Genomic DNA, 12,297 nt, shown 5'->3' with positions numbered 1-12,297 from the left:
TTCCTATTGTTCAAATTTGGGACATTTTTATGTTGTTGATCCAGTCTTTGTATTCGTTTCATAAAGTCTGATGATCTATTTTGGACATTGTGACAGGACATAATTAGTGATAAGAATAGAATAGGGAGTGAATTTTGAGCTTAGGGTGCTGCGTGGAATCCTGTCTGACTCATGTTGTTAGAGTCTTTTGTGTGCAAAAAGTGAAATGCCCATCAGCAGTTCCAGAGGGGAACGTTGTGTAGAAAGAAGTGGAGTGTAGGATGGTAAGAGCACAGCAGCACTCTGAGTATGCAACCCACCCTGGCTTACTTCTGACTTAAGTACAATGGCTTATGACATCACTTCCCAGCCTTCCTTCATATATGTGCTGCCTTCGTGATTTTTATTTGCATATCACCCATCCCAATACTGATACATTAAAAAAAAATAAGGTGTGTACTTTAAAAATCTTTAGCTCATGATATGTTAAAATATGTTATATATTTTTCTGAATACAGATTAAAATACATAATTACTAAAATTTTTTAAAAATGCCTGTTACCATCACCCTGCTACCTAAAATCAACTGGCATCATAATATGCTAAAAGATTAAAAACCTGGCAAATAGGCTTCGCTGGTGGCGCAGTGGTTAAGAATCCGCCTGCCAGTGCAGGGGACATGGGTTCAAGCCCTGGTCCGGGAAGATCCCACATGCCGTGGAGCAACTAAGCCCGTGCACCACAACTACTGAGCCTGTGCTCTAGAGCCTGTGAGCCACAACTACTGAGCCCGCGTGCCACAACTACTGAAGCCTGCGTGCCTAGAGCCTGTGCTTCACAACAAGAGAAGCCACTGCAATGAGAAGCCCACGCACCACAACGAAGAGTAGCCTCTGCTCGCCACAACTAGAGAAAGCCCGTGCACAGCAACCAAGACCCAACGCAGCCAAAAATAAATAAATAAAATAAATAAATTTATATTAAAAAAAAAAACCTGGCAAATACTGGGAGGGATGCATGTTACTCCACTCTTCAGGTTTCTGCTCTGATCCTGATGATGGATAGTGGTACTGGAGAACTATTGGGGGCCCCTCTCTCCACCTTCTCTCTCACACCATCCCAAGCAACAAAGAACTCTTTCCAAGGCTTGCTGGAGCTCAGGTACAGTGCTTTCTAACTCTGGCTTTGGTGTTCAGGGAGCGGCACTTCTTACTCCCATGCTGGAGTTGGGCTTGAGTGAGGAAGACCGAAGTTGTCTGACTGTTCCACAGTTCATTTATGGGGGAGTAGTAGCAAACCTATTTCTGCTTTAGGTGCAAGCCTCTTGCTCCTACTCAGCTTTACTAGGAAACCCCGTAATACAGATGATAATACATACATTTCAATCTGTTTTCTGTGTCTATTTCTCAAACTGGTTAAAGCCCATAAAGCAGAAGCCCAAATTCCAACACAGCATTTAGTTACAAAAACAAGTGAAAGCAATGAGAGAAGAAAATGTCGATGGAAGAAAATGAATGCTCCTGTTACACAGCAGAAGGCTCTGTGTTAATAAACATTTAGTGACAGCTTATTATGAAAAAGAGTTTTTTAAAAAGTTAATGTACCTTGACGCTCAAACATCGTGGCTGTGAGTTTTCACTTCTCCAGCTGGAGTGAGATGCAGGTGGTATTGTAGTCTCCTTGGCTGAGTCTGCATCCTGGAACAGGGGACCCTTCCTTGTTCCCTAGTCTCTGAGAGGCAATGAGATACAGTAAGAATACAGGCTTTGGAGTCAGGCCTGGGAATGTATTCTGGATGTTTGAAGCTGGGCAAATTACTTAACCTTCCCAAATCTCACTTTTTACAGGTGTAAAATGGGGATAGTAACTCTCATTGGGTTGTGAGGATTGAGATAATGCATGTAATGTACTAATTTGATGACGAATCCCCTCCCTGCCCACAAGTTGAGCCTAAGGTACTCTATGAAGGATTCTTTCTCCCTACGCAGTGCTCCTTCACGGTTATCCTCTGGGACTCACTGGGCGTCAGCAGTTATAAAACGTTCATTTTGGATCCAGTCCTTGTCTTTCCACACTGTTCTTCCCTCACAGCCTGAATTGAGGTTTTGGAGCTATTCCTTACTCCAGAGGACTTGTCATTTGGGACTCAGACTTCATCATTTTCTTTGCTTCATGGCTCTCCCCATGTCCCATCACCAGTTTCCAAGACCACAGGCTGTAGCCCAAGTCTCCCACTTCCCCACCAGCCCCAGCCTCTATGCACCTAGAAGGAACCAGGCTGAACAGGTGTAAAGCACCTAACTGGTACTTGGCACATGGTAGATGATCATTGCCTATAAATTTCCTTTCTTAGATCTGGAACCTTTGAACTGGTTTCTAAAGAGCTGTATTGACTATTAGGATTGAGTACAGTGATACAAGAACTGTATTTTAGACATGAAGTATTTTGGGTATCACTGACTCAATCTTTAAAACCACTAACTTCTGCACTTAGACAGTGAGACTGCCATTTAGATAGAAATCATATCCATGTCTAGGCATCCACTCAATATGTCCGTATCTATATAGTTTTTAAAGACGTTTGAGATCTTTCCCTTGCATGGAAATGGAGTATGGTTGGCCTGCTTATACTCGGAAGCCTTTTCCACACATAAAATTCCAAGACAATAGAGATTTTGATCTGATGTAAGCTCCTTCGTGCAAACAAGCTTACATAGCAAAATGATGCAGATAAATGTTGATGAAAATGGACTTTACACAAATAAATGAAACTGTATTATGTTTCTCTAGTATAAAAATAGATCAAATGGTAGGAAGACAAAAATAGGTGAAGTGGTAACATAAACTGACTTTTGAAATCAGAGCGTCAACTCCGACATTTTTCTCTCTAGGCCTTTTCTAATAGTTTTGTTGCTAGGGCTACAATGTTTTTGCCAGATTGGAACAGGATTGTCAACTCTAATGGAGATTAAGTAGCTTTCCCAGCTAGATTTTTTTTTTTTTTAAATAAGCATAGGTTAATACTGCTGACTTTCAAAGCCATATTCAAGAATGGAAAGATTGCTAAAGATCTGTTTTTAGAAAATATAACTAATAAAATGTGAAGTTTAGCAGACAGGTTCTATTCCATAGTTGTTCCAACACAAACCTTTATCATGGTCACATTGAACAAAATAACTTGAAATATAATTTCATACACTGAGTAAAGAAAGAATGAGAAAATGTTATTTACAAGTTAAGCCAAAAATTAATTCCCCAAGGAGTAACCGAGGTAGTTAAATGAACAATTCTTCTGATTAGCTGGAAACCTGTTTCACAGATGCTAGAAAATTCACACTTGATTTATTCTATAAACAGTATCGATACGGCATAGGATAAAGTCCTCTCTGTTTTGGTTCCTTCCATTCATTGGTCAGAGTCATCTGAGGAAAGTGTAAATACAAACTCACCAATGAAACTCAAAGCCCAGTAAAGGAAAAGTAATTTGTTCTGGACACTCAATTGCTAAAAGGATGTAGAAGGTAAGAACCATTAAGAAAAGGGTGAAGAATTGCTTTTGATGTGCTTGTTGTGGAGTCAAATGAGCTTCCTTGGCTGAGGTCAAAAGAGGCCATCTAAACTTTAAAAACATAGTGCCATTTGCATGCCCATTGACCCCACGATTCCGCTTGTGCACTAAAGCCTGAGAATTAAATGAAATAGTTCATGTAAAGTGCCTAGCAAAAGACAGATGCTGTGTTTTTCCCTCTGATTCCTTCATATTTTTGTAGACAGAAATCCCAATGTTAACTTCCAATAAGAAAAGCAGAATATTAGTCTAATTTAGAGTCAGAAGAAATTCACTTTAAGTATTACAACATTAGTGACATCTGGTGGAAAATACAGGCATTACAATGTAACATCATAGCTATTCTGATCTTTCACAGAAAATAAAATTAAGATAAATTTTACAGACTAAGCAATTAAATGGAAACAGAAGGTAAAGAAAAATTAAATGTCTATGTGGATACCTACTTTATTATGCTTATGATTTTGGAGTTCATATGCTAAAATATATAGGAGGTTAATGAACCTAAGAAACTTGAATGCATTCTAATAGTAACATTTATTCAGCATGCATGTTTATATAGTGATTAAAAATGGAGGCATGTAGCCTTTATGCTATTTTGAATCTCTTCGTACGCATCATGCGCCAAAGAACCTCCCTTCCCAGTTTTCAGATCAAAATTCACTGTGGGGTGTCCTGAGGAGTACCTTAAATAGCCAGTTGTGTTTTGCAGAATATGGGATAAAGAGCCATCCCATTTGAGATACCATGGATGGAGAAAACAAATGACGTTGCTTTAAATGTGAGCCCTGAATATCACAAAATCAATTGCTCTGAGCTAGGGAGGGGTTTGAATATTTGTGAACAAAACAGCAAACAGATCTATTACAGGGTCAGCCAACTACAACCTGTGTGCCAAATATAGCCCACCGTCTGCTTTTTGTTATTGGAACACAGCCATGCTCATTCGTTTACCTGTTGTCTAAGGCTGCTTTCAAGTTATGACGGAATCACTTGAGTAGGTGCAAGAGACCATATGGGTGCAAAGCCTAAACTAGTATCTGACCCTTTACAGAAAACGTTTGCCAACCCCTGGTCTATTAGATCCTTTCACCGTATTTTCACACCTCTCCCCCATCTCCTTGGGAGGAGTATACTTCCCTTCCCCACTGAAGTCTGGCTTAGCCATAAGACTTGCCTTGGCCAGTGGAATATGGAAAAGTGTCAGTGTGCAAGTTCTTGGCCAGTGGAATGTGGAAGAGTGTCAGTGTGCAAGTTCTGAAACTAAGCTTCAAGAATTCTGGCTAGTCACTGCCCTTTCAGTGGTAGAATAACACATGACCTGTAGACTTAGGGGAGAATGAAGACAACACCCCAGCTAACCTGCAGACTTGAAGGAGGAAAAAATGCTTATTGTTGCTATGTTATGGTTGTTTGCTCTACAACAAAAGCCAATGGAGACACGAGATTGTTATACCTCTGTGTAAAAATTCCCATGGAGGCTTGATTTGTCTGATTGATGGTACTGAGAGAAGGATCTTGAAGACCAGGCGTGGTTCAGTCCCTTCTGGAGCTCTATTTCAAATCTTGATGGGCTCAACTGGAACATGGTTTCATTCCTCTACCTATGGTGAGCAAAACGGAGTCAGAGCCCAGGCAGGGCTAGAAGCCCACCAGATTCTCTTGGAATCTTAGCTTCTATTTAACATGGTATGAAGTCAGTCACGGTTCTTTCGTCTATTGCTTTAAATATCTTCCCCCCAGGGTGAGGCTGAAGGTGTAGAAGGAGGGTGGGACAAGTCCAGCTGGAACCTTAGGCCAAAGCTTTTCCAATCTAGCTTTATCAGTAAAGCTCATAGCCTGGCTCCCATTCAACTCCAATATGTGTATTTCTGAATTGATACATAATCTGTAAGAGGTGAGAAAGATCAAGACTGGCTCCTCAGAATCCTCACAAGAGTAAACAGTTAACATGCAAATGGTGTAAGAAGTCTAATTTAACCATGTTAACGATGTTGGCTGAGATGAAATGATCAAAGTATTTAAAAATGCAGTTTCCCCTAATTCTTAGTCTTACATCGCAGCTTGTTAAAATGCAAACAAAGCTTTTCATTGTCACTTTCTTTAAACTAGCAATCTGAGTCATTTGGATAGATCACTGGGTAACACCAGTGGTCCATATATTACATAAAGATATGCAGAGTTCACAAATTTGTCACTGAAAATCCCTGGGGCTCCCCTAGTTCTCTGGTTTTCAGCCTTTCCTTTGATTCTTTACATAGCTAATATTCTTCCATTAAATTTTTTCAAAGCCAATTTTTTTCTGTTTTCAAAAAAAGAAGAGCCTAGTTGATGCAGAACTGATACTATACAGTAACTTGCAGGCTATAGATTGTATGGCAGAAGCTCCTGTTATTGAAGGTAACATTCAAATCCAGAGCATTAATTTCTGGACATAACTCTTAAAGGAGAGAGAAGTAAGTACCACAATAAATCACAAAAGTAGTAATATTAGGATCACTTAATTTGTCAGAAACATAAATGACAGAAATGTATCATCAGCAATATATAATGTTGCTGCTGGTGAGCTTTTTTGGAGCAAGAACCACATTTTATTATCCCATTGTTTAACAAAGGGGCATTCAGTGTTTCCTGAAGCAGTCATTGCTTTCTATAAAAACTTTCAAACATATTTCCTAAAAATAGGACCATGATTTTCAACTCTTTCTGTATTTTTACTCAAGCTCTATTTCTGCTTTCCTTCTCAATGCATATTTCAGATGTTAAACAGATTATGAACAGCTCAAGAATTCAAATGTTGACTCTTGACCATCCCTAAATAAACATTATTTCCATTTCTGAGTACCTACTTTCTTATTCAGGAAGACTTGTGGGTGAACCTCAGTTAGGCAGCTTCAACAACTCTTTAGGGATTGGCCTTTGCAACAGCATTCACGATACCCATCATCAAAAACTGGCACCTATTTGTCCAGCAGCTCTAAGAGATGAAAGGATGTAAGACATTTTCCTTGATTCTTAACAAGCACACAATTGGATCAGAGAGAAGATTATCCAGGTGAAATAATAAAGACAAATACATAATGAAGTAAACCTGTTTGGTTACTTCATGGTCCTTTGCCATATATTTTCCTCTCCTTCATAAGATCTCAAGCTTCAGTACTATAATAAATAGTACAGTACTACACGATCCGGAGCTGGCTGAATCCAGGGGTATGGAGTAACCACAGATATGGAGGGCTGGCTGTAAGTTATACTGGGATTTTCAACTGCTTGGAGGGTCAATGATCCAGTCCCTGCACTGTTCAAAGGTCAACTGTATATGGAAAATTAGACAAACAACAGGCTAAGAGTATAGAAAGGTTCTACAATCCAAAATTTGCTAAACTGAATTAATTACAAAGGACATTTATCATTTTACAAAAAGAATGTTTATTTTAAATCTACTGTTATGAGATGAAGGGGGTACAATAAAAGCTTGTCCATTAGATTGAAAGTACCTCAAGACTTACTCAACTTTGAATTCTTAGGCCCTACAACCATAGTAGGCACAAGAAATAATATGCTGTACTTAATGCATCATAACTATTTAGCTGTATTAACACCACACCAATATAAAAATATTGCAAGACAAATTTAAAACATACACATTTAACTTTATTTCATCATTGTCATTTAAAGCTTGATTTTATAAAACATAAAAGGACATTCTTAAAAGTTTGGTATCATAGCAATTTGAACAGTAGGAATATCCACAGCTTCATGGGTTAAAGTTATATAAATTAAAATCAAGTAATTGGAAAATTTTTCAATATGGAAACTATACAAATGAATAAATGGCAGAAGGACCTAATAAGAGCAACATTTTATTACTTATGGACTATCATTAGTTACTTTCAGGATCTAAACAAATATTCTGAATATTCATATTTCTTTTGCTCTACTTTATATTTAAATATTTCTGTATATTCTGAGTCAAGCTGCTTGACCAAAAGGTCTGATTTAGAAAGACATTTAGCTTTATGGCAAAAGTTTTTCCATCTACAGTACTACCTTCAAAGGAACTGACATTACAATGCTAATGAAATCTGCTAGTTCCCTTTGCAACAGTGTGCAATAACTTACATCAGCCCTATGGAAAGTGAAACAGGTACCAAGGAATGGAACAATTATGCACAGATTCAGTAAAGTATAATGTTAAGTTTTCCCCATCTAAAAATTAACCAATGAAATATATCAACTAAAGTTGATTTGGTTTCAGGAAAACCACATTTGAGGATACAAGTACATTACTGTCTTTAGCTCATCCTCAGTCATTGACAGGAATTTTGTAGGCTACCATGCTATTTACTTTGTGAATTGTAGTAGTAAATGAACGAAGACGAACTTCTTCAGAATTGGTAATGAACTGTGGTCCTGACTCTTCCCACTTTTCAGGTACAACCAAATCTTTGTCTGTATAAATCAGGAGATCAAATGAACCTAAATTGGGGATAAAATAATTAAGGTACATTATTTTTTCAAAAGTAAAACTACCTGCCCTGTCTCCCTCACATTTTGAACCACACAGTGTTAGAAATGTAGTTTAGCCTGGTCTGTAAAACTAGTTCACTGCTTTTCTTCAATGGAAATTTACTGTAGTACAGAAAATATCGCACTCCTTTCACTTTATCTTATGAAAAATTCAAGTTTTTTTTTTCTTTAAAGAAAAAACCGTTAAAAATATTTGTAGAAAGTGTATAATCAATCACATGGGATAGCATGAATGTAACCTACAGTAAAGCTAACTTCTTGGTTCTGTGACTGATGTATCCTAGTGCCTAGAACAGAGTGTGACATATAGTAGGTTTTCAGGACATATCTGATGTTTGAAGGAATAAGGAAGATAGAAAAGCAAGACACAATTATAGCTATAGTCTTAAATATATATCAATACATAAAAGTGTGTAAGAAATGAAGATAATGAAAGAAATTACATCAAAACATTCAAGAGTGAGTGTTGTGGAATACTTTCATTCCTTTCCTTTTCAGCATTTCCAAATTTTCCAGAATGCATATAACATTACTTTTCCTTTATAATGCTTTCTCATTTTTATTACATGATATTGATAATTAAGAAAAAAATTAATAAAGGGGTAATTCTTAAAATAGTAGCTTAGTCTTTTCCCCAACAAATTTAAGGCAATGTGACGTTGTATAATACTTACAGGAAACTTCCAACAGTGGCAGAAATGTCACTGTAGCTGTGATCTGTCTGATCACTGAGCGGATTTCATCTTGGATAGCTTTCTGAGACTTTTCTCTGGGTGCACTACCAAAGAAACCAAATCAATTAATTTAAGTTTTAACAAGTTATTTAAAACATCTGTAAGATTATTTATCTAATTAAATGATTCCAAAATCAAATAAGTAATACATTAAAAAGGAGTTTTTTAGAAAATGAGTACATCATTAGGACCCATAATACCACAGTAGGCATAGTATGTATTTTTATTATTTCATTTATCCTTCCAATCATTTTTTATGGTTGGTCTTAGGATCAGGTCCAGAAAATTTGCCAAGTGCTTCAAGTTAGGAAAACTTCAGTACCTCTTAAAAAAAAAATAACAGTGGTATCTAAAATATTTAATTGGTATAATCATTTTGGCATTTTTAGTAACGCCTAAGTGTCTAATTCCCTATTGTCTCAAATAAGATATTAAATTGTATGTCAAATTATTTTTATAAGCTAAACATTTCCTAAAAGAGACCAAAGGCTTCAGAAGCAAACTACATTTCATTATGAGAAATGGTTCTGAATTTACAGGTAAGTATGCCTAGGACAATGCTAGTCATTAGCATATTATGATGGGTATTTCCCATTCAGGTAGTCTGGAAACTTCAGAGTTTATGAAGTGTCTTAGGAAACTTGTGGCATTAAGTGAAATACAGTAGAATTGCATCTTAAACTGGGAGAATCTAGGATAATCCCTTAAGCTTAAAAGTACCTTTAAACAATTCATAAAATGGGCCACCTAGTATACTGTATGGAGTTTTGCATATACCACCATAAATACTACAATTTGAAATTCACCAATTTAGACTAAAGGCGATACTATACAAGTCAGTGACATGCCAAAGTAAGCACAGTTCTTTTCCACAGAAGACTGAAGATCAAATTAAACATCCTAGAAAAAAACTATACCTTCTATGAAACTTGTTCAATATAATTAGAACTCATTTTGTAAAGAAAACAAGTTTTAGAACAAGCATATGAAAGTGGAAATAATTTAAATTCCTACTTACCTGTCATCTTTTGCAGTCTTGTCACACTCAATATCAAACTGCCATCTTTCAAGGACCTCACCACTTTCAATATTTGAGATGACTACCACCAATTTCTGCACTGAACACTTGCATAACCATTCTGTAACACATAACAAGGCATCTTTTTTGGTTCACTGCATTACAAAGCAACTCTTTTCTTGGGTCCCACTTCCTATCCTCAGCAAATTTCTACCACTGCTATTTTGGATCTCCTCCAAATTATACAGAAAACTTGCCCCATCAATAACCTAGCTCCTGTTTTCAAATTCTCAGTATTTATACCAGGTATAGCACTGGGTGCTGAGGACAGGATCGTAAACATTCGGTACTTCCATCCTAATCCAAGGCAAGAGTGTAGGAGATAACATTAACCTAATCACTGCACCAATTAACATGAAATTAAAATTGTAACTGCTATGCAGGTGCAAAATATGGTACAATGAAAGCATAAAATAGGAAAATTTGACTCAGGGAGGATTTGAGTTTAGTTCTAAGAGGTTCCACACCAAATAATCCAAGTGCAGCCCTATGAATGACGATGGGTGATTTAGCCCTGAAGTTAATGAAAATACAATGATGTAATTTAAAAAATGAAGTTACTTAAAACAACAAAAATGATCCGTGAATTTTAAAATTAAAAAGAAAAAAAAAAAGATGAGAGCTGTAGCATTTTTTAGGACTAGTAATTTGGAAGGTCAAATGGGTAGATAGGGCAAAATATCCCACAACACAGAAAAATTAGAAATGGGATTCCTAAGTGGAGAGAAACATGAAAGAGAAACTAATAGGAATTCTAGAAAAAGAAAGAAAAGCAATAGATGGAGAACAAATATTGATCCAACAATACTGCAACTTCTTGAGCGAAAAGGAAAAAATGAGTGTTCAGATAGAAAAGGCTACTGACTCAGGCAGGATTAAAAAAAAAAAAGACAAATGGAAATAGGTGAAAATAAGAAAATTCTAATGAGCGCTCTGTTATTTAGTAGTTCTTCTTTTTTAAGTTTAGTCCCACAGGTTGAATTCAGTTTTACAATTAATTACCTTTCAGTTGTTCCACCACATTATTTAGGTATTTTATGAGTTCAGGATCAGTAGTTACAAGCAAGGTGAGTCCATATTTCTGCACTCGAGTAAAGGTTTCGGATGGATATATGCCACGCTGATATAAAATGCTGTTGATGCCAAATGCTGAAAACAAGAAATATTAAAGTCATTGTCACTTTGTAACTTCGGGAAATAAGGCATATTTAGATGTGGCTATGGTTTCATTAATGGTGTAAAGCTGTAAATGTCTAAACACACGTGTTTCTGTGTTTTGCTGAAAGCAGAATAGGTACAAAGTGGCATTAAAAATCCTTAAAATCTTGCTTTTAAGTAAGAGAGAAAGTGATACGTGCATTTATGTGGCAATAAAAGAAAAATGCCAAACTGCATTAGTCTCCCAGTGGCAAATTTCATTTCATTGTAAAACAAGTCCAAATTCAGACTGTGTGGTTAGAGGATGTCAAAATAGGCAACCGACTGACTAGTCCAAAGCCCAGGCAAGCCTCTCCCCCTCTCTCCTTCCTCCTTTTATCATCACAAGTTCTGCCAGGTTCTATCAGAAGGTACAACTGGCCTGGTCCAGGACGGCGCTTCCATCACCGTCGACCAGTTTCACCTCGCGGGGGTGATGGTGAGGGGTGAGCTCTGCACTTTAAAGAAACTCTCCCGGCGAAGGGGCTGTACCGCGAAGCAGGCCTCAGCAGCACCTAGGCGTCCTCCGCCATCATTAGCAACGCGTCGGGAGGAGGCGCCTGCATCCGCCTCTTCCCAGATTCCTCCTGCCGGGCAGGAGGCCGGGGCTGAGAGGGCTTGGGTTCGGGGCCGCTCCGGCCCACCCGGCTTCCCCCCGCCTCGGAAGCCGAACCGCGGGCCTGCCGGGCAGCCTGGGCTCCGTTCTCCCCGCCCTACGGCCTGCGCGAGGACTTACAGAAGAACTCGGCCACGATTTCGGCGCTCCCGCGCAGCGTGATGCCTTGCTCCCGGGAGAGCTGCAGCGCCATGGCCAGGCCCACGGATGAAGGCACGCGCTTCCACCCGGCAGACAGCAACACCAGAAGTTTCCAGAGCAGTTCCCCGCCACTCGTTTCAAAAGTAACGACGCAGGACGCCGTCGGCCCCTCGCGCAGGCGCGACAAGCTTTTAGGCCCCGCCCTACGCAGCTGGGTCCCGCAAGATCTCTGGGCCTCCGCAGGAGCGGCCGTTCGCGCAGGCGCAGTGGGTAGGCGTGGTGACGCTGTTCCCAGGGTTTAGGCTCGGGAGGATCCCTGTTGGGCACCGGTAGTTGTGGTCGGCGGGCTGCCTGGCGCCCGTGGGGGAAGATGGTAGGTCCAGGTTTTAGCGGCCGCTCCCTAGGTCTGGGGACAGAGCGACCAAGGAGCACAGTTCCCTAGTTTGAAAGATAT

General features: G+C 38.8%; 1 protein-coding gene across 1 annotated transcript in view; it reads right to left on the bottom strand.

Moving 5' to 3' along the window:
- MAD2L1 (mitotic arrest deficient 2 like 1) overlaps positions 1 to 11,999 on the bottom strand; it is a 38,112-nt gene extending 26,113 nt beyond the window's left edge. Inside the window, exons 1-8 of the mRNA XM_004331482.3 lie at positions 11,823 to 11,999; positions 10,892 to 11,038; positions 9,830 to 9,950; positions 8,752 to 8,855; positions 6,639 to 8,026; positions 6,397 to 6,524; positions 5,004 to 5,151; positions 1,584 to 1,710 (exon numbers count right to left, since the gene is read on the bottom strand). Coding sequence (XP_004331530.1) covers positions 7,854 to 8,026; positions 8,752 to 8,855; positions 9,830 to 9,950; positions 10,892 to 11,038; positions 11,823 to 11,895 — 618 coding nt within the window. The 5' untranslated portion in view covers positions 11,896 to 11,999 and the 3' untranslated portion in view covers positions 1,584 to 1,710; positions 5,004 to 5,151; positions 6,397 to 6,524; positions 6,639 to 7,853. The remainder of the gene's footprint in view (positions 1 to 1,583; positions 1,711 to 5,003; positions 5,152 to 6,396; positions 6,525 to 6,638; positions 8,027 to 8,751; positions 8,856 to 9,829; positions 9,951 to 10,891; positions 11,039 to 11,822) is intronic.
- Between the last annotated feature and the right edge of the window lie 298 nt (positions 12,000 to 12,297).

Source organism: Tursiops truncatus, chromosome 5 (genome assembly GCF_011762595.2).
Source record: "Tursiops truncatus isolate mTurTru1 chromosome 5, mTurTru1.mat.Y, whole genome shotgun sequence".
Lineage (NCBI taxonomy): Eukaryota > Metazoa > Chordata > Mammalia > Artiodactyla > Delphinidae > Tursiops > Tursiops truncatus.
Note: the sequence above shows the minus strand (reverse complement) of the source record. Positions and strands in the feature narration are given on the sequence as shown.